The 21,236-nt window shown below is 45.9% G+C and overlaps 1 protein-coding gene across 1 annotated transcript in view; it reads right to left on the reverse strand.

Annotated features, from left to right (window-relative positions):
• The window catches only part of TMEM178B (transmembrane protein 178B), a 342,764-nt gene that overhangs the window by 213,762 nt on the left and 107,766 nt on the right, over positions 1 to 21,236 (reverse strand). Inside the window, exon 2 of the mRNA XM_025433717.3 lies at positions 17,347 to 17,460. Coding sequence (XP_025289502.1) covers positions 17,347 to 17,460 — 114 coding nt within the window. The remainder of the gene's footprint in view (positions 1 to 17,346; positions 17,461 to 21,236) is intronic.

Genomic DNA, 21,236 nt, shown 5'->3' on the forward strand with positions numbered 1-21,236 from the left:
CTAGTCCCACATCGGGCTCCTTGCATGGAGCCTGCTTCTCCCTCTGCCTGTGTCTCTGCCTCTCTCTCTCTCTGTGTATCTCTAATGAATAAATAAATAAAATGTTTAAAAAAAAAAAACATTCCTCATGCCCGAGGGCTCCTGGGTGGCTCAGTTGGTTGAACATCCCACTCTTGATTTCAGATCAGGTCATGATCCCTTTTGTGCAAACTGCAAAATGTAGATAAATTTCAAACCTTCTTGGCAGCCCTTTTGTTCTTTTCTTAAGCTCAGTGATAGAGCTGGGGGTCAGAAGAGCCAAAATCACTGCAAAGAAGCCAGAAACTTGTAAAGGCACTGGCCATTCATTGCACAAATACACAGTGAGTACCTTACCTTCTCTGTATGTGCCAGCTCTGTTCTAGGTCCAGGAGATACCAGATACAAACAGGACAATATGTCCTTCCCCTTGGAGTTCCCAAAGTATCAACCAACTCCAAGGGCCATAAAACCCCAAATGTTCCTGAACCTATGTAAGCTACTGGAGTTCATTTTCTGAACACCCCTTAGGGCTTGTGCCTCTGACTGTCAATCTCTTTAGTCTTGAGAGTGAAATCCTAAAGAGGAAGCAATTGATTAAATGGGGTAGGGGGTGGGACTTGACATAAAGAGGAGCCCTTGGTCAAGTGGCACACGTACTAAAGGTGGATTGATTTGGATGGGAAAAAATAGGTAATAGGAAAGTAAAGACAAAGCAAATGAAGAGAGAACTTGGAAAAATGGGTAACACAAATGGCTAATAACCATTCAACCCTTCTCATAATCGGAGAAATGAAATTATCAAAAACAAGTAACTATTTTTCATCAAATTAGAATATACTTGAATGAAAAAAGAATTTCCAATAGAGGTAAAATTAGGTTAAGACCAAACCAGCTAGAATTTTCTGGAAAGCAATTTGGCATTATATATCAAGAACTTAAAAAAATGCATGTGACTTTTGAGCCAGTAATCTCTGTTTTAGGAGTTTATCCTCAAATTATCAAAAATATTGTCAAAGATGTGTGCACAAGGATTAGCAATATGGCATTATCCTTAACAGCCCCAACTAGCACAACATAAACGTTTAACTGCAGAGGTAAGGTTAAGTAAATTACGTGTATCTGTATGGCAGATTATTATGATGCCATTAAAATTGGGTTTGTGAAGAGTTCTGATGACAAAAGGAAATGTTAAAAATTATAAACCAAACTTGGGATACCAAATTATATATAAAGTATTATTTACATCATGTAAAGAAATGCTAAAGGATACATGACCTATCAGCATTTGCCTCTTGGTGGTGGAATTGTAGATGTTCTCCTGCTCTGTTACACTTTTCTGTCAGATTTTTCTGTTACATTTTGATAAGAGAAATAAAATCAGTCGATAACAAAAAGAGATAAAACAGAGGAGGGGTGAATGTTCATCTAATGAAGAAAAAAGGACTGGAAGCAGGGTGGCTGGTTCTGGGGCTGGATTAGGACAGAGACTTAAAGGATTCGGATGATGGGCAAATGCTTGCTGCCCAGAATAGCCTTTGGGGACAAGGTCTGTTGCAGATTTCATCCCTCCTTTCAAGATTAACCAGCATTAATGTTAGCTTTCAATCTCCATGACAACTCTTAAATAAACTTGGCTTGAGTCTATGGCTTTTTAAAAATTTCACTTGGTTCCCACCATTTTCAGCTTCCCAAGCTGAATCCTAGCTAGTCCTACAAACCCCATAAATTGAGCTATGGAAAAAAAAATGTTCTAAGAGAACCATAGCATTTTTTCAAAATTATTTCAGAAAATCCTTCACAGTGAATCAAATTCATCTCCTTCCCCAAAAAACATAGTACTGTTATCAATTGGCTCTAGATGTTCTCTTTGGAGATGCCATCTCACTGAAGGAGATGAATTAGATAGTCCTGGAAAGCTTCTAAATGGGTTCCCTGTCTGTTCAGCACTTACCTTGTGCACAGTATATTATAAATACTTAATGATGAGGCTGACGATAATGACCACATTGATCAATAGTGAGCATGGAGATAGCATTTCATTTCCATGCACCACCAGGATGGCTGTCAGGGGAATGGAGGAAAGATCCCACGTGTAGAAGAGACACTTGGCTACTCCTCTCCCGCATTCTTCATTCACCCATTGGCTATCCCCTACTGATGGCCACTCAGTTTCCCTGGAGTGGGAGTTGAGGTTGTTATAAGACAGAGTTGGGGTTTCTGGCAGCTGATCTGGAGGGTGCCAGCCATTTCCTCACCAGTGTCCCTTGGCCATGCAATTTTAATAAGCTCAACCTAAAGAAAGGAAAAAGGAGCCTGGGATCATGCTGAATTATTCATGGATCCAAGTGAGTAAGGCCGAAGATCCCCACTTTCTAAGAGTATATAATAGCTACTCATTGATTCCACCCCTCTACAATCCCTAGGTGAGAATCCAGTCTTTAAAATCAAAATACAAGAAAATCCAACCATCTTCTCAAATCTGAGTTCATGAGTGATTAGTGAATTGTGTTGCAGTTGATAATTCTTGAGAATTCATTCTTGAGAATAATTTTTAAGAGCTTGGCATATTTAAATATATTTAAATGTAATATATGTGTGTATATGTGTGTGCGTGTGTGTGTGTATACATACATACATAAGAACTAATTCTTATAGATAAATGACCATGATCAAAGGGGTCTTGTTTAATAGCAGAATGAAAATGCTTGTTAGCCTTGAGATTCCAAGGGAAAGAGAAATAGAATTCATGCATTTACAATATGCCAAAGTTGAATTAGCTTTTGAAGCTAATAAGTATATTTCCATGTATGAAAAGAGAAATGTAAGCACAATAAAATATAGTTAATTCTTCTCTATGCTTCCAAAAAAGCTCATTTTCCATGCCCCTAGTTAGTGCTGATAAGTGTTCTTGGAGATAAAGATGGCTGTCATGCAGGGAAGGAGTGAGTCAGAACTTTGTCCACTTGTTTGAACTTTGTCCACACACCTCAGAATCTCAGCCCTCCCCTCAGGCACACCCACTCAGCATGTAGCCTCACCTCCTTATGTGATCAAGTGTCAGAGATCCACAGCAGGGATATCTCCCAGGCCGGGAGATCTCACGACCCATCTCCACCCATTTCCACCCATCCCATACATACTGACAGATGCATTTGCTAAAGCATCATTAAGTCCCACTGCTCACACCATGTGGTTCTCCCATGAGTTAGCTCGGTAACCTTTGTAAGGCTCAGTGTCCTCATCTGTAAGACAGACATAATAAGAATACGCTCCTCACAGGACAGTTGGGGTTTAAGTAAAATAACACATATCAGGGCCATGTTAAGCACTCAATAAGTGGTAGTAATGTCATGAGAGTGTTAGCTCCATGAGGGTAGAAATGGCTGTTTCTTTCATCTGGTGCCTAGGACAGTTCCAGCGAATGGTAGGAACTCAAGGTTAAATAAACTTGGCCTGAGTCTATGGCTTTTTAAAAATTTCATTTTCAGCTTCCCAAGTTGAATCCTAGCTGGTCCTACAAATCCCATAAATTGAGCTATGGAAAAAAAATGTTCAAGGTTAATGAGTGAAGTATTTTTAGGGCCACTTTAAGTGCTGCTACTCCTGACCCATCGTCCTGGGCTGAGATGGTCTCTTCCTCCTCTACACGCTGCTGACAGCACTTGGTTTGTCCACATCCCATAGCACCACCCCTGCCATCCTGACTTCTGTCCCTGCTCTAGGTTCTCTGGTAGACTGTAGGTCCCCTGAAGACCCCTCCTTCACTGCCCAGTTGTACATATCACAGGCCCTCTGTAAACCCTGGTCATGAAGGTCCCACCAGGTCATTCCAAGAATGACCACAGATGGCTCTTCATTAACCAGAGCACAAAGCTCTGACCAGGAACTGCACATACTTAGGATCCCAGCCCTTCTTCACTTAACAAGGAAATGGAACAGTCTTTTTCTTTTTTAATTGCACATTTTCTATTAGCTCTGCCAAGCTAAACAGTAACTAGATTTCAAACCTTAATCATAAATCAGAAGTCCCTACTCTTTTGATGTGAAGTCACATTTACTTCCAGGAAATGGAAAGATCCTTTTGGGTAGGAGCTGATGGCGATGGGGGTTGGGGGTGGGGGGCAGAAACATGCAATGCTACCGTGACTGAGGGTCAGAACCAGACCGGGACAGCATAGGAGGGGGAGCTGGCTCTACATGGGCATTTCCCCTCAACTCAGGGCCTGAAGGAACACACCTTTCTTTCTGCACTACCTCCAAGACAATCTGCCCAGAGCTCTGTCAAGGTAGCCTTTGTATAGCTCCTTTTCCTGGTTTCCCTGGCAACTGTGCAGCATCTAGAAGATCCAGGAGGGAGGTGGTGGGATGGAGTGGCATGTGGACTGTGAATACTGATGTCATCCCACATGGTGTTACCACCACACCCTTGTTAGGAGTCTCTAAGCCTCAGAAGGTCTCATACAGGGCAGCCCCGGTGGCGCAGTGGTTTAGTGCCGCCTGCAGCCCAGGAGACCATGAATCGAGTCCCACGTCAGGCTCCCTGCGTGGAGCCTGCTTCTCCCTCTGCCTGTGTCTCTGCCTGTGTCTCTGCCTCTGTGTGTGTGTGTGTGTCTATGAATAAATAAATAAAATCTTAAAAAAAAAAAAGAAGGTCTCATACACACACACCCCGATTGCTCATTTCTAATTTGCTGCTAGGAGCCCAAGCAAGGAACCTCAGGGAAATCTTACATAATTAGTCTCATTTTATCAACGTGAACTGAGAGGAGGACTAAGAATGAATGATACCTAGAGCCAAGGATGCTTGCGGTCTCTTGGTTGGATTTCTGGATTTCAGATAAGCCTACACAGGATGCACCATGGGGCATTAATTAATTTTGTATCACCAGCTGGTGATAGGCTGAGAACAAGGGACCAAAGAGGAGTCTGTGCTTTCACCCCATGGACAGTGTCTGGTTCGAGGACCCAGACAGATGCAGAAAGAAGAGAGGGGGTGAGACCATTCAGAGGCAAGCTGCCCAGAAAATAGAAAGACAGCCTCCAGCTTTGAAATGAGTTCTGTTCTCAATCCTCATTTAAAAGTTAGTTAGTTAGAATTCAGAACCCATTTCCAGAGAAGTCATGTCTGTTATAAATGATCGAGTTTCCAGGCTAGTCCACAAAAGCCTATTTAACTCATAATGTAGATAAAATACTATACATTTGCAATGAAAAGCAATAGAAAAAAAGACCTGTTGTGATACCAGTAATTAAATGGAAAAAAAAAACAGAAGTGGAAAATAAATAGCTTTCTTTCATTTCTTTTGAATACTTGAGCTCTTGCGTGGAAGGGTGGCTCGCCTGGCAGCTCACAGGGAGGGAGCTTTACTTACTTTAGATAAGGAGGAGGGGGGTGTCACTGATGGTAAGAGAGGGGGAGGATGAAGTAGGGCTGTCCTGAGGATAATGAAAATAAGAAAGTACACCTGAGAAAGTGGGCAGAGAGAAGAGAAGAGAATGTGAGTAGGCTTGTCTAATAAGGTATAGGTAAGGGATCCTTGGGGTGAGGAAAGAGCATGAATTTTACAGTCACCAAGGCCAGGATTCTAGTTCCACCTCTGTCTCTTACAGGCTAGAGCTCTGGGCGGGGTGCTCCATCTGAGTATCAGTCACTTTACTGGCAACCTCAAAAAAAAATCACTTCAATCAAACACCTGCACAGTGGATACTGTGTGTACTGCCCAGAACTCTCATCATGGAAGGATCTGCTGCCCTGGTTCTGGGAGAGTTGTTGGCCTTCAGGGGTCAGCCCCTCCTGGGGATTACTCAGAGAGCTATGGCCCAAAGCTGCCCCTATTCTGGTGAGCCTACAACCAAGAAGTAAGCAGTGTGGGAGGCTGAAGGCCCAACCACCTCAATCCCATTGCAGAAACTCTGAAGGGCCACTTATATGACCAGAGTTCCTATTGGGGTGGGGGTGTCACTTGCCCTGCATTATAGCTTGATTTCTCCCTCTGTCAAACCCTGCTCTGTCCCTTCCTTACCATAGAAGTGGGTCCTAAGGACATGCCTTTAATAAACATCCTCCCACAAAACTCCACCTCAAAATCTTCCCAGGGAACCCAACCTGCAACAACCTGGCCCTGATTTGGCACAGGTAATGATGAGACAACATCCCTGCTACCTCTCCTTATCTGCACATGGCACGGACCAGCAGAAAAGCCTAAGAACAACCCAGTTAGCTCTGGGATTGGGACTTCTGGGAGCCCAAGGGCAGTGTAGCAAGTAAGAATCTGGGTGATTCAAGGGAATGTGCATTCCTAACAGCCTGAAAATGGTTGTAAGGGTTTGTTTTTCATGTGCGATTGTTCATAATCAACAGTTTATAATTTGGAATCTAAGAAATCTGAGGATTGTTTGGAACTACCCTGGCTGATATGGTAGCTACTTGGTCATGTGTGATAATTTAAATTTAAATTAAGTTAAATCAGACACTCAATTGCTTGGTTGCACTAACCCTATTTTAAGGGCCCAATAGTCAGATGTGGCTTAAGGCTAAGTATATTGGGAAATACAGATTTATAGATCATCTCCATCATTACAGGAAGTCCTTTTGGGTGGCCCTGGTTGGAATGTTGAATTACAAAGAATCTAAGAATGTTTTAATTGTAGTCTATACCAACCTTCCATGGAAGACTCCTAAGATAGATACGCATAGAGAGTGAAGCAAGACAAGTAACACCCTATTTTTGGCTCAGGCTTAGCTCCACCTCCCACCTTCTACACACAGAATTATAGTTTCACATGAGCAAGGCTGAATTCCATGGAGAACTACTGTAGGTAAGCCTGAATTACCCAGAACCAGGCAAGCCTCTTGGCCTACTAGGATCTCCAAGTTCAAATCAGAGTCAGCTATCCGCAAAAGACAAGAATGCAAATGGCAGAAAACATCAACCTGAAGGTCTAACTAGGGCAGGAGTCCGCTCCCACAATTATCTCAGAGGACCAAACATTTTAGCTCAGCCCAGCAAATCGATCAACTAAAACAATGGCCTCCAAAAAATAAAGAAATTAAAAGTCCTTAAACCTGATCAACCTATGCAGCCTTTCTTCTTAGTCATGAACAGAGAAATGTGGGGTTTGTCGTAGCAGCCAACGCTGCCAATCACTAAATATGACTTGATCAGCAATGCCAGAGTCTCAGACTGAGCAATGCATCATCTCTAGGGTGACCCTACCGACTCCACCCTACCTTCACCTTGGATCTGGTTCTTGCCTTCTGCCCACCCCCTTGGACCTGGCACTTTAGATCCTCAAAGTTTCCCTAGAACCTCTGTTGTCAGGACTCAAGTTCCATCTTCTCCCCATGGTCATGGCTACGGAATAGTCCCACTAATGCTCATGGCCAGCCCTGCCTCTCAAGGGAACTCAGACCAGCAGAGCTATAGCTCCCTTTCACCCAACTGGTAGGTTACAGACCATCTTCAAGGCCTATCTATCTCCCTGCAATTCTTGGTCATTCTTGGTCGGTAACAGAGAACAGTAGTATCCATGACCACAGTCAGGACCACCCTAAAGCCCATCGTGAGCACAGAGCTGAAAATAAGGAGCATCCTTTTCCCCCCAGAATAGGAATATCATGCCTCTCCCTCAACCCTAACCACATCAACTATCCTCTTCCTAGACCCTCCTCCTTGCCTTATATCTCCAACACTCTTGAGGTATCCACTTTGGGGATATATATTTTCAGTTCAGGAACAGAAGAGCATCTGATCACAGTACATACTGGAAATTGCAGCCTTCCTGAAAGGCAGGGCTGAGCTACTACAGTCAGGAGAGTCGTTTCCATGCTCCCCTCAACGATTTCAGTACAAATGTACTCACAGCATATTTATCTTCAAAGCTTTGAAAATGTTACTTCTCAGACACTTAGTATGTAAATCCTCTTTTAGAGACTCCTGCTATTGTCTAAACCGCATTCTTATTGGACACAACTGATAAATTAGGAGGCTGCCTCTGCTACTGCTATACCACTAAGGATCTCAAACACTGATGATTTTCTGCTCTAAAATTCCTTTCACAATATGCCACACTGTTGCCATTCAGCACATAATCCTCTCAGCCACTTCCTACTCCCACACTGCGAACACCTGATGCAGGCTCCCATCTCACACACACCTGTGCAGCCAGCAAACCCACAACAGACCCACTAACACGTGCTGTCACATAGGAGGCAAACACCCACACAGCCTGTGCGGGGTTCACCAGAAAAGCCCCTGAGTCCAGGAAAGGTCATTTTAGTGCCTTTCCTCCACACCCTATGGGGATCTCAACACCTGGTACATCTCTGCATTCCTATAATAGTACCTAACACCGCCTGGTATCAGGCTTTGCAAAGATACCGACTGATGTCACATGAATTTTATTTATTTTTAACTTTATAACAACTCGCAAGACAGGTATCATTACGTCTGTTTTACAGATGAGTGTATTGGGTTGAAAACACTTACACAGTTTGCCTGGGGTCATATACCTAGACAGTGACAGAGATGGAACTCAATCCAATGTCCCCTAGCTTCAGTGGAGCTTGAAGCCGGTTTCTGAATGAAGGAGAATGGAACAGAGGTTTCGGTCTAGATATTAGGAGAATGCTAATAGCACACATAATGCAGAAAGACAGACAAGGAGAAAGAGAATATACCTCCTCTTCTATGCTAGTTTATTCAATTAACAAACAAATATGGAGAAAAAGTGAATTACCAGAGCTCTAACAGAAAACAGACACAGACAAGAAACACAACAAACAATATACAAATAGGTTAAAAGTCATTCTCCTATGTGAGAGCTTGTGCTAAATGCAGTATTTCCTCTCCCAACTCCCATCCAAGGCCTACCCACGCTCTGTCCTCCAGAGCCATCAGTGAGCACCACTACAGTCCCCACCAATACACATACACACACCCCAAGCGTTCTCAAACTTTAGGGATTCTGATTCAATAGGCCAGAGCTGGGGCCCATGACTTTGCATTTCTTACGAGCTCCTAGATGACACTGATGGTCCATGGACCACATTTGATGTGCTGGTCTAGACTTGGAGAGGTCCTTTACCACAAAATACAGAACTTAAGGACTTTTCCTGCTAAGTCATGCTGATACCCAATGCCTCTCCCCTGCCTTCCCCATCATCCTACCATCTTCAGCAGCAGCCTGACCTCCAAAGCCCAGGACCAATCCCGATCACAGTTTGAGACTGCTGCTTTTACTATCATGATCTTCCATCTTGTTCAAGGCGTGACACCCTTGACCTGTGTATCCCAGATCTTAAAAGTGGGCTTTGCTCAGGCACTAGTCTCTATTCCTTCTTCGAACTCCCTAACACACTCAACTTTCTGTAGAGGTGGGGCATGTAGAGTTGGATCATTGTAGTCCTGAATCCCCAGAGAAGCACCCACGATATTCATACCTACTGACCCATTGCCTCAATGACAAGTGTCTGCTGCCCAGACTATCCTATGCCTCACCCACTTGCACTGTTGCTGAGCTGTCCCTGCTCACTGGAATACTCAGCTTCTGGTGTCGTTCCTCCCCCAACGACTGTAAAGTTCGCCTGGACAGTGAGTGCTGATCATCTTAGCTGTTGGAAAGAAGAATCATAAGTCACACTGAGCTTCCTATTCAACATCCAGAGCCAGGACAGTTTCCCCAGAGAGGCCAACAGGCAGATCCTAGACCCTCCGCATTTCTCCCTTGCTGTGAAACAACAACAACAACAACAACAAAAAAAAAAAAAAAAAAAAAAAAAAAAAAAAAAAAAAAAACAGGCCTTGCCTCAGTGACAGAGTAGTTTGGGCTGATATTTTGCTTTTAGGCCCTCTACAATGAATTCTTGCCGACTCAAGTGTGGAGTTCGAGGGCCATGATGTGGGCACGTCAGTAGCATTAGCCTGCACACTATGGGTAGTCAATAAACAGTACACAACAAGCAGTTTGATCCCTTGCCAGGTTGGCACCTGGAAATATATCACCCAATTTGGAAAGCAGAATACCTTTTAATAGCCCCTCCAGCACCTAATGTAGAGCTTCTCCATCAATATTGAATGAGAGAATGAACAAATGGGCGAAGGATGCCAGTGGAGTTGTGCCCCGTTCTCCTTGGTGGTGTCTGTATCACTATCCTCGGCCAGAAGAAAACAACTTCCAATCTGCAGAGGCTGAGAGAATGCCTCTAGGCCAGACTTCCAACTAATTCCCAGCACAAACTTGGACCAGCACGTTCAGACGAACTGTGGTTAAAAACCGCAATTACACCAACATGGGGGTTCTCAGGTTGGCTTCAGTACATAGGTCATCTGCACGCCTTTAACAGAAAGGTTTGTATCCTACTCCACTCCACCTTTTACTCCAGGCTTCCTTCCTTCCCAGTCCTGAGGTCATCTCAAAAATAAACCCCTGTCCCATCCACTCCATCCCCATCCCACCCCTAGCCAGGCCAGCCACTAAGTAGGCGGGAGTGAGAGCACACGATCATTTTAAGGATCTCCACACTACCGCTACCTTTAACCACTTCAACGGTCATCCCTTTGGGTTGGGTCTTTCGGAAAAAAAAAATTTTTTTTTAATGCGATCCGGGGAAGTAATCCAAGAAGACATGAACACCTTCGCACCAAACAAGTTCATCAAATTTTTGACAGGCAGGGGAAGCCATGAAGAAAAGGTGTGTGCTGGCAGGAGTCACTGCTGCAAGGGCCGGTACAGGTGCAAAGGCACATTACAGGGGGTTTGTGTCCTCCGCCTGGCTTGCTGCAGAAAAACCACAGGAGCTCTAGGAGGACAGGCACAGAGCAGCCCGCGAGTAACCCCAAAAGTTTACAACACTCCCCATAAGGACCGGGCGGGGCAGAGAGACAAAGATGGTTTGCAAAAAAAAAGCAAAGACTTTAGGACACCAAGTGACATACGGTGTTGCCCTGATGATTGAGTTCCTATGTTACCAAGTTTTTGCAGTTCTGGGGACGGTTTCTTGCTAGGCATGACCCCCACGGATGCCAGTCTTGCAAGCAAGAGGCAGCTCGCAACAGATTGCACACAGTGAGAGCCTCACACGGGCTGGGCTCTGATGCGGATTCAGAGGAAGGGAAATGGCTGACACTGCAGGGGACCTGAGCTTCTAATGTCTGGGATGTTTACTTCATTAGGCTGTTTTACATAACAGCAGCCAGAAACAGAAAGGAAAAAAATAGCTGGAGGCAGTCCGCTGGAGTTCAGACCTGGATTCTGAGTTTCAGATTCAAAAGAGGCCAACCAAGGTGGGACCCCTAGGCAGCCCCTTCCTCCCTGGCTCTGTTACTTTGTCTGCAAAGGAGCTGGAACCCTGTGGCTGGGCTCCTAGGAGGAAACCTCGAGCCACCCTCTGAGGGGCATCACAGTGGATGTGAACAAAGATGTAGTTGTCATTGTGATAATTGCTGTTATTTTATTTTCATCCCAAGCCCCTTGGTCCACCACATCCACCTTGTAGTGACCAGGGGATGGCCTGGGAAGGAGGGACCAGAAAACCAAGCTTGGAGCTCAGAGGTCTGAATGGAAGGAAAGTCCAGAGGGTAGATGAATAGGCTGGTCCGAGAGCTGCCAGGGCAGTCCAGTGGGAAAGGAAAAGGCAAATGCCATTACACAAGGAACCAACATAAATCCAAGTCCAGAGGGCCGAGGCCAGCGGGGAAGAGCAAACGGGAGCCTGTGGCACAAGACGTGGGCAGGACCTGGGGGTGGCTACAGAGTCAGCAGCACGAGGGAGACCAGGGTCCAGGGGCAGGATGTGCGAATTATGGAAAGAGGAGAGGTTGTGGAAAAGGCCAGAGGAGGGGACCAGGTAGGGCTTGGCCAAGCAGGGTAACGCAAGTGTTCTGCACTGAGATGCCCGACAGAGCAGCAGGACAGACGTAGCTTCCCACCACACCAGCCTGGGTGGGGGCTGGATCCCCAAAACTGAGCTAGCCTACAGGCCCCCTGCTGAGGGCAGCCTCAAGCTTGGGGCCAGGGAGCCAGGTGTGTCATTCAAGGGTCTATGTTAGACCAGAAACTCCTGGATTTTGATTTCTTCTCCTTTCAGCACATCCACTGAACTGTCCTTGCTTCTTTCAAGTCTCAGGCTCCATCTGTCTGTCGGTCTCCTCTACACCTGTGGCCCTCCCCTCCTCGCCCTCTTTAACCACAGATCTTATTTCTTGGATCCCAGTCTCCAGAGGTACAGTGTGAGTGTGTTTGTGTGCTGTTGAAGGAGCGCCCTCAGGAGGACGGGGGAGCAAGGATGTCAGAGAGGGGGATCAATCCTCCCCTCCTCTTTCCCTCCCTGGCCAGCTGGAAATGTGCCGTGTGACCATCCAATCTAATTAACTGAACTTTCAGTCTTGACAGAAGGAGGCTTTAAAAAAAATAATAATAAATAAATAACTCTAGCTTTCTTGGCTCTCAGCCTCTTGAGAGATAAGGGAAAGGATCTGATTGCAGGGAAGTGGAGTCCCAGCTCCCTGGTTCCCGCTGCCAGGGGCAATCAACTGTGAGCTGTAACCTCCATCCTGAAAACGCCAAGTGGAATGAAAAATCCAGAGTACCCAAGAGCAGCGACTCAGGAGTCCTAGGGCTCAGATCCTGCGGGAAACTCTGCAGCAGTAAAGCTGATATCAGCGGGTAAGAACGGGTACCCTTCTTGCACCTTCTATGGATGCCTACCCGGCGACCCCCAGGCAAGCTCCTCCTCGATGCCACCAGCCAGCCTCCCTGGGGTCGTCTGATGCAGCTCCACTCTGTGCCAGCTCCTTGCAGAAGCACTGATCTCTTGGGGGTGGTCCTCCCAGACCCTGCTTTCTCAGCCTCCTGGTTCCCCAGGCCCTACCATGGGCCACCCAGGATCCCCTCTCTGCCATCTCCCCTTGCTGGGCCAATGGCCACACGCAGGCCTCCAGCCATACCGAAAGGGCATGCTGAAGGGATGCCAGTGGCACAGAGAGCAAAGGCAGAGCCACCTGGGAAGGCCTCAGGGCCCTCGGAGGTGGCAGGAGGACACAGAATTCTCCCAACAAGGGCTGCAAACTCAGATGGAGCTACAGAGCATGAGAAGTCTGTGGGTACATTTTCTAGAGAGAAGAGGAAGTGGTACTGTTTCAGGGGCCACCGCAGTGCCAGCCTGCTTCCCCTCACCGCTGCTCATCTGATTTTGTCACATGCAACATATTAAACCAGACAACCCACCTGGAGAGTGGCACTAGCTGAGCTCATCTCCTGTAGCCACCATCCCATCCTCACTGGCCCAGCAACATCTGCTGTCCTGCTCCAGTGATGGTGGGGCCAGGAGGATCTGGGGCAGAAGTGTGGAGCACCCGGGACCCACGGGGGCTGGACAATTAGGTTCCGGGGCCACTGGAACCTAATGGGAGGAAGTGGAGAGACAGGATGGCAGGTGGGCTGCCTGGGGCCGAAAGCCACCACGCCTGGGTGGAGTGAGGGCCCAGTGCCAGCTCTGGAGAAGTGCCACCTTCTCCCAGGAAGCTCTGGCCAGGGGCGGGGTGGGAGGACAACAAGCACACACAGTACCTCACCAGCAATCGCCACCCAGCCCGGGTAAACCCTGCCAGGAAGTCACTCAGACAAGCCAGCATCCGAACCTCAGAGACCACCCCAAACACACACAGACACACTCACACTCACACACACACACACACACACACACACACACACACACACCTGGGTCTCTGTCCTATATTCCCCAAGGTAGTTATTATCTCTTTACACTTGGATTTATAAGCCTAGTGACCTACAAATAATTTTATTCTTTTGCCTGCTATGCACTTGACCATAAAGCGAATGAGCTCTCAGCCAAACAGTTAAGCCTCCCACTGGTGGTGTTAACTGTTCAGAAACCATAGCACAGTTTTAAACCAAATTGTGCTTTTCCCATTTGAAAATAAATTGCCCCCACGTCAAGGGGTGATGACCACATGGCAAATCCCCGATGAAAAAGGTTTAACCTCACTTTAACCAAAGTGTGAAATATTTACCAGTCATTTTGGGGAAGAGGAGATTAGTTTCAGGGCTTTGACAAATATTATCTATTAAGAAAAATTATAGGGCAGCCCCAGTGCCCAGCGGTTTAGAGCCGCCTTCAGCCCGGGGTGTGATCCTGGAGACCTGGGATTGAGTCCCGCGTTGGGCTCCCTGCAAGGAGCCTGCTTCTCCCTCTGCCTCTCTCTCTCTCTCTCTCTCATGAATAAATAAATAAAATCTTTAAAAAAATTATAGAATGTAAGATATTATAGTCAAATTTCAAAATGATAATCAACCTGGTGTCAAATGGATTTGATCTCATTTGCAGTATTTTTTTAATTTATTTTTTTTTCATTTACAGTATTAAAGAGTATAGAATTCTCAAATCAGAATCTGATTTTTTTTTTAATTTCCAAAGCTTGATCACAGGGGTTTGTTAGTCTTTGTAGTTTCTACTTTATTTTAAAAGTGGGCTCATGAGCCCACTTCCCAGCTAATATCAATATCTGACCTTTGCAAATTAAAATCGACATTTACTATCCTTCCCTATTATGGCAGCACTGCCAATTACACTTAGCACCAACTTCAGATGTGACAGATGCGCACCTGCCCTCTGGCTAAAAATAGCTATCATCAATGACAGGAGTGGCAAATGTTCTCGGCCTGCTTAATAATAGCCCATTAGGCCACTTTGTGAAACAGGCAGATAAATCCCTCACCAAAGAGTATCCTACACTTCACCCACCATGGGATGCCAAAAACCTTTGCCCATCAGTCACCCAGATAGCTTTCATCAGTTAAAAATAGAGATCCGTCAGCACCCCAACTCACAAGCATAAGCTGCACACTACAATCTGCAGAACCCAAAGGCACCTTGTTTCAGAACAAGGACCCCAGAGGTGCTGGAGTCAAAGAAGATTCCACAAATCTTAGCGTTGGCCTCCTCTCTTCATCTTTGCCAACACCATGTAACAGGGATGCTGCAATAGGTAATCTATTTGCATTCCAGGCATCTACTCTGGGCAGCCAATAGCATTCTATTGAAATAACTGGTTTCCCTTGAAATGCATCTGTGCCATTTACGCTAATTCTCCTTGCTGAAAAACTTTCACAAACTATCTTAATTGCTTGGAACAATTATACTATATTGTAATTATCACGTTGCCTTGTAATTATTTGCTTTGTGAGGGTGTCCTTCCCCTCCCCCACCCACCTCCACCTCCAGGTGTGAGCTCTTTGAAAGAGTTCCCTGTGGCCTCAGAATCCACTATGTGCCTGGTACACAGAAAAGCACAGTACCTTTGGTTGAATTGAGTAAATATGAACTGAAGCTATGCCAATCACTTCTTCCTTCTTAGATTCTGTTACGACCCCCATAATTTACGTTATACTTAAGTGGTTACTCGGCAAGGCTTATCACCAATCCTGAACATTCACTGTGGGCTTCAGTAGATCAATGTAATGTGGGAAAGAAGTAGTCATTTTCAAGTATTTATGCATTTGGCTCCTTAAATGTCTACCTCCGAAAAAAATTAATAACCCTGATTACTACTATCTCTAAGGCAAGTCTCACATTAAAGTCAAATAAGAAAAAGAAAAAAAAAAGAAGAAAAAAAAAAATAAAAAAAAAAAAAAAATAAAGTCAAATAAGTAAGGCCCTGGGTGGCTCAGTGGTGGAGCATCAGCCTTTGGCTCAGGGCGTGATCCTAGGGTCCTGGAATCCAGTCCCGCATCAGGCTCCCCGCGGGGGGCTTGCTTCTCCCTCTGCCTATATCTTTGCTTCTCTCTGTGTCTCTCATGAATAAATAAATAAAATCTTTTTAAAAATATCTAAGTTAAATTAGTATGTATAAGCCCAGCTCAACATCTAGTACATGGGAATGCACTTGGAACATTAGCTCTGTCCCCATGTTCTGGTGAGCGTCTCTAGTGATGTCAAAGCCCGAAGGCAACAATTTGGTTAATGCCTTCCTCACTCACTGACACCTGCCCTCTCATTTCAGGCTAGTGGCAGTAACAATCATCCAGACACCTGGTCACAATCTTCCCCTCCTTTCCCCCCAGCCAATGAATCATTGCTCTGTTTTAATTTTACTCGCCTCCCTTACCTCCCACCACCTCAAGCCATGGTTGTTTGACTAAGGCCAAAAAAACAATGGGAAGATACCCTATGGATCCCATATGCAAGCAAAACCTAACTAGCCAACAATAAAGGGAAGAAAGAGGTTTTCAACTTTCTTCAAAATTGACAAAAGATTTAACAAACAATAAAAGACACCACCACCACCGCCTATCAATGTAAACTGAATTTTAGCCCCGTAACAGACACTATTGTGGGGGGACAACAACAAGAAAGAACTGATAAATGGAACAGAGACAAATCGGAACAGCACATGTCCCTGTGAAGAACTGAGTCAGCATCGAAGGACAGCTTCCCTGACACGGATGAGCAGGACATCCCCATGGGACAGAAAAATAAAAATGGCCAACTAACTCTGCTTGCTCATGAAGTCATCCTCTTATCATGGAAGTTTTTAAGGGTCCCTGACCAGGAAACTCCCTAACCTTTGGAGGCAGACATTCTGACCTCTGTGAAGCAGTCACGCGTGAACCAGGTCCCACAGATTCTCATTCTCAGGGAAACAGAAACATGTAAGCAGAGGAGGAGCTCCTACCTCTTGACCACCCACCCAGATGCAAACTCCCAATGCTATGTAGCCTACAACCCCAGCTGGCCTCACCCCATACAAAGGATGACACGAGGGATTTATAGGTTGCCACGATAATACTCCAAGCAACTGGAGACACACGCTGAAGTCAGATCCCAGGGGCTGGTTTCATTAGGTAGGTGAAATCTTAAATGTCTGCCCAGGTAACAAAGCAAGATTATCAGTCATTGTCTGTTACTTACTTGTTTTTGCTTTTTTTTTTTTTTTTTAATTTGTTTTTTTTTTAATATTACATTTATCTGTTGCCTTTATTTGTGTTTTTAAGGTAGGCTTTCCATCCCAATGTGGGGCTTGAACTCATTACCCCAAGATCAAGAGTCCCATGCTCTACAAACTGAGCTGGCCAGGCACCCCTGTTTTTAATTTTAGAAGCAAGCTCTTTAAATCTAATGCGATCAAGGCCAGCGGAGACAATCTGACCCACAGGCACTGACACCAAGGGACTGCTATCGTGCTCTAAAACTGTCCATAGGCCTACGAGGCACATCCATCCATCCAGACCAAGCTGTTGATGGGCGCCCAAACCTCCATGACCTCCAAAAGTCACTGCCCAAGAAAAAAACTCAGGTGTACTTACGAAGGGCATGCCACTCATCCTGACGGATGGTCTTCGTGATGTTGAAAGTGAGGTTCCTGGGGATGGTGGCTGAGGAGTAGTGGTATTTGATGTACGTGCATCGCTCAATTTCTCCTGGCAAAGAGAGACAAGAAACCGAATGTTAATGAGGCAGGAACCATGTCTGGGCAGTTTCTGGGATCCATTTTTCTGTCCTAAGGAAAAAGACTTGTTTCCTATTGGGCCTGGTGACACCTATGGTTTATACAAGGCAATAACTTCGACTTTTCAAAAGGTAATGTCTCCTCTCAGGAGAGTAGAACTAAAGTCAAACACCATCAATTTAAATAGAAAAATACCTCTCTGGCATCATTCAAAGAGGAGATGAGGCAAAGTTTAGGCTGATAGCAGCTTGCTAAGAAAGTAGTGCCTGTGCTTGTTTAACCTTAAGAAAATCAACTTTCAAATGATGGAAGACATGAACAGTTTGTACCCATGGACCAATACAGAACAGGCTCTGGCCTCCATGAGGTCATTTGTGCCTTGTGGAATGGGTGAACCAAAGGGGCATCTTCTCTTTTCCCCATCCTACACCCTAACATCACCTGAGCACAAAGCACCCAAATCAACATCTATCTCCTTGAACCAGCCCCTTCTCAGGCTTCTTGGCGCACGGGGTGGGGTGGGGGTGGGGGGGACACGGGTGACACTCAAGCCCCTTAACATACTCAGCACCTGATCCAATACTGGTAATTTGACTGGCAAAGCATGAATTACTAACTTATTAAAGTACTCCTCTATCTTAGAGCAGAGTTTCTCAAAGTGTGGTCCAGGAACCATCAGCATCCTCTGGGAACTTGCTAGAAATGTCATTTCCTAGGCCTAATCCCAGATCTGCTGCATCAGAAACTCAGAGACAGAGCCTATAATCTGAATTTTTAATAAGCACTCCAGGTGATTATGTTGTACTCCCAAGTTTGAGAACCACTGCCCCCGAGAGTCTAACGAATTACCAATGTATTAATTCAGAAATCCACCATGTTTCCAAATTCCAAAAGGAAGGACCAATTAGGAGTTCTTCTTTGTTACTTTTGGTCTCCTACACGCATGTCTGCTGATGCTTGCACATCTGGGGAGAATTAAAACTCAGTACCAGGGGATGGTAAAGAATCAAGAAAGAAGTGATTTTTAAAGGTTAGGGGATTTAAAATTTGGTTTTGCACCTGAATGGATTTGGATGGTAATCCATTTTGCACCCCACTGATTTTCAATTTATAAGTGGTGGCACCTGATTGAATCGTTTGACCCCTGGCTCACTGTCAGCAGGGAACCTGGCAATGGGTAGAGTGCAGTAATTTAGACAGTACCTCTCATGAAACTGATGCCTTCTTGTAAATCATATCTGGATAACTGCCCTACTGCCAGTTATTGGCAGACACTCCTCCAATAGGACAGACACTGCCCAAAGAGGCAAAGTTTGAAGAAAGCGTTAGACGCACCTTAATTTTAAATCTCCTGTGCCTCTGTCCCCTTAGCCTATAAATGTCCCAAATGTCCCCAGCATTGCCCCCTGACCATATCCCTACCAGGTCTTCCTTTTTCCCTAACTTGCTATGCTTCTTAGAAAAGTCCTCCATCCATCAGACCATCTCAGCTCATGTTCATACCCTAAACCCACGTGCTCTAACATTCTCCATGAATAGCATCACTTCCTCCCAAGTGGTCTAGAACATAATCAATCCCTGGGCATCTCCAATGCCTCCCGCCCCCTAGGGGAGGCCCCTCCTCCCTGAAATCCAAATGGTCACCAAATCCTGTCAGTTCTACCTCAGAAATGTCCCTGGAGGCCAGCCCATCCTCTGTGTCCTCACCCTCTTAAGTAGTTGTGTGCATACAATGACCCATCTCAACAAACAGCCATATATAAGGAGGACTAACTTGTAGGAAATACTTGACAAGTGCTTCATAAACCAACAGTTTCCAACTTCACTGGTGTCACAGCACACACGGAAGAGATGTGTGCAAAGCTCCCCGGGATAAACAGATGCGGATGCCTGGGCCCTGTCAGCCTTCCCAAGGAAGGAGCCAACATTCCCAATCCACTTGTAACCCTGCATGTCCTATACTTATCCCAAGGACAGAGAACCCTGTCATGGATATGGTCTTACTTAATCCTTCATATGACCCAATTAAGCAGGTGTTCCTAGGACCATCAGCACACTGTGATCATATTTCACAAATGAGAAAATGGAGGTTCAAAAAGATTGGGTGACTTGCCCAAGGAAACAGCAGTGCCAGGAGCAGAACACAGAAGCGTCTGACCAGAGCCTCCCTCGGCCAGGACACCCTCCATATACTGCTGCATGGACTGTATTCCAGAAAGGAAACTGTGGTCTCCTTTACACACAGGATAAATGTCACAATCTTCAGGTGGGAAGTCCCAGCCAGGTGGCCCTCCCCTACCCTTCCCGGAATAGGCCATATCCATCAGGACTCTGCACCTAGGCTCCTCCCTATTTTTCTTCACCTGATGCACACCTAACCCTCCTAAGAAGTGGCCAAAACGGCAGCTCCTCGGCAGAGCCTTCCCTGCAACGTGGACTGTGCCCTGCAACAGAGGAAAGTACTGGTTCGGCGAGGTCCCTCCTCCCTCTCCCCGTGCTCCTGCCCTACTGCGGCAAGCACACCAATGGGCTGTGATTTATCTGTTTACACGCCTCACTCCCCCACTAGATTATGAGTTTCTCAAGGGCAGGGACTGGTCTTATCCATTCATCTCGGTCTCCCTGGCTCCCAGCACAGGGTGAGCACCAGTAACATGTGCTTTCAGGAAAGGGATGAATGATAGGAGGCGTCCTCTGTAAAAACCACGGTGGACAAGGCATCCAACTGCTTCTGTGCTGTGCAAGGGACTAAAATAATTGAGGCAAATCAGAATAAAAGGAATAAAAGGTGATGGCTGCAGAACTCAGCCTCCAGCAAATACGTTTTTCCTATAAGACAATGTAGGGAGAGGCTTATTTGATCACAGTGAGGAAGGGGGAAAAAAAAAAAAATATATATATATATAGGCACAGAACAGCCTCTCACTGTACTTTATAAATGTAATCCAAGGGGCAACCAGGTCCATGTTTCTGGGTTTTAAGAAGAAAAAGGAGAGGAAAATATAAAAGGTAGAGAATTATATCAAGAATACCACCAGCAGCTACTTGAACACGTGTAGTCGAGCAAGTTGTGCTGGACTCAGCTTCAGAGACACCTGGCAAGACCTCACTAGAAATGGCCAGACTGATGCCCATCACTGATGTCTGAGAAAAGGATCTGATGTCTTGGCTGAGATCAGGTTCTTTCAGGCTCAAAACAAACTCAGCAAGTGGCCACGGGTTCCAGGCAGGCTGCGGTCAGCTCCCTCAGCCCCAGCCCACCCAGCCACCTGACACTTGGCACCGCAGGTGATCGGCCAGAGAGCCTGGCTGAAGCTGCCGGTGCAGCCCCGCTGGAGGCCTCGCTATTTGCTTTGCCTTGGGGATGCAAGCATCCTGTCTTTGACAGCAATTAAATTTGAAAGACTCAAATATTGCCTCAGAAGAAAGGCAAAATATTTATCCATGTGTCTGCAGGTCCTGTCAGTGTGCTGGGCTTTTGTAAATACAGGCACCATCTGGGCACCAAATTCATGTGCCCAGAACGTGGCTTCCTGAGACGAATAGGTTTTCCTGCAACGATCCAGAGGGGCCACCTGAGAGGCAGTAGAGAAGCCCATGGCCTTCCCCGGAAAGAGGGACTCCTGTGTTCGTGGCCCAGAGACCTCAGCCTGGATAGGGTGGGGGCACCCTCAGAAGGGAGGACACTAAGCCTTCATCTGTGCTCTGCCTTCCTAGCTGGTGACCCACGTCAGGCTCCGGCTCACA

The sequence above is a fragment of the Canis lupus genome, chromosome 16, assembly GCF_003254725.2.
Source record: "Canis lupus dingo isolate Sandy chromosome 16, ASM325472v2, whole genome shotgun sequence".
Lineage (NCBI taxonomy): Eukaryota > Metazoa > Chordata > Mammalia > Carnivora > Canidae > Canis > Canis lupus.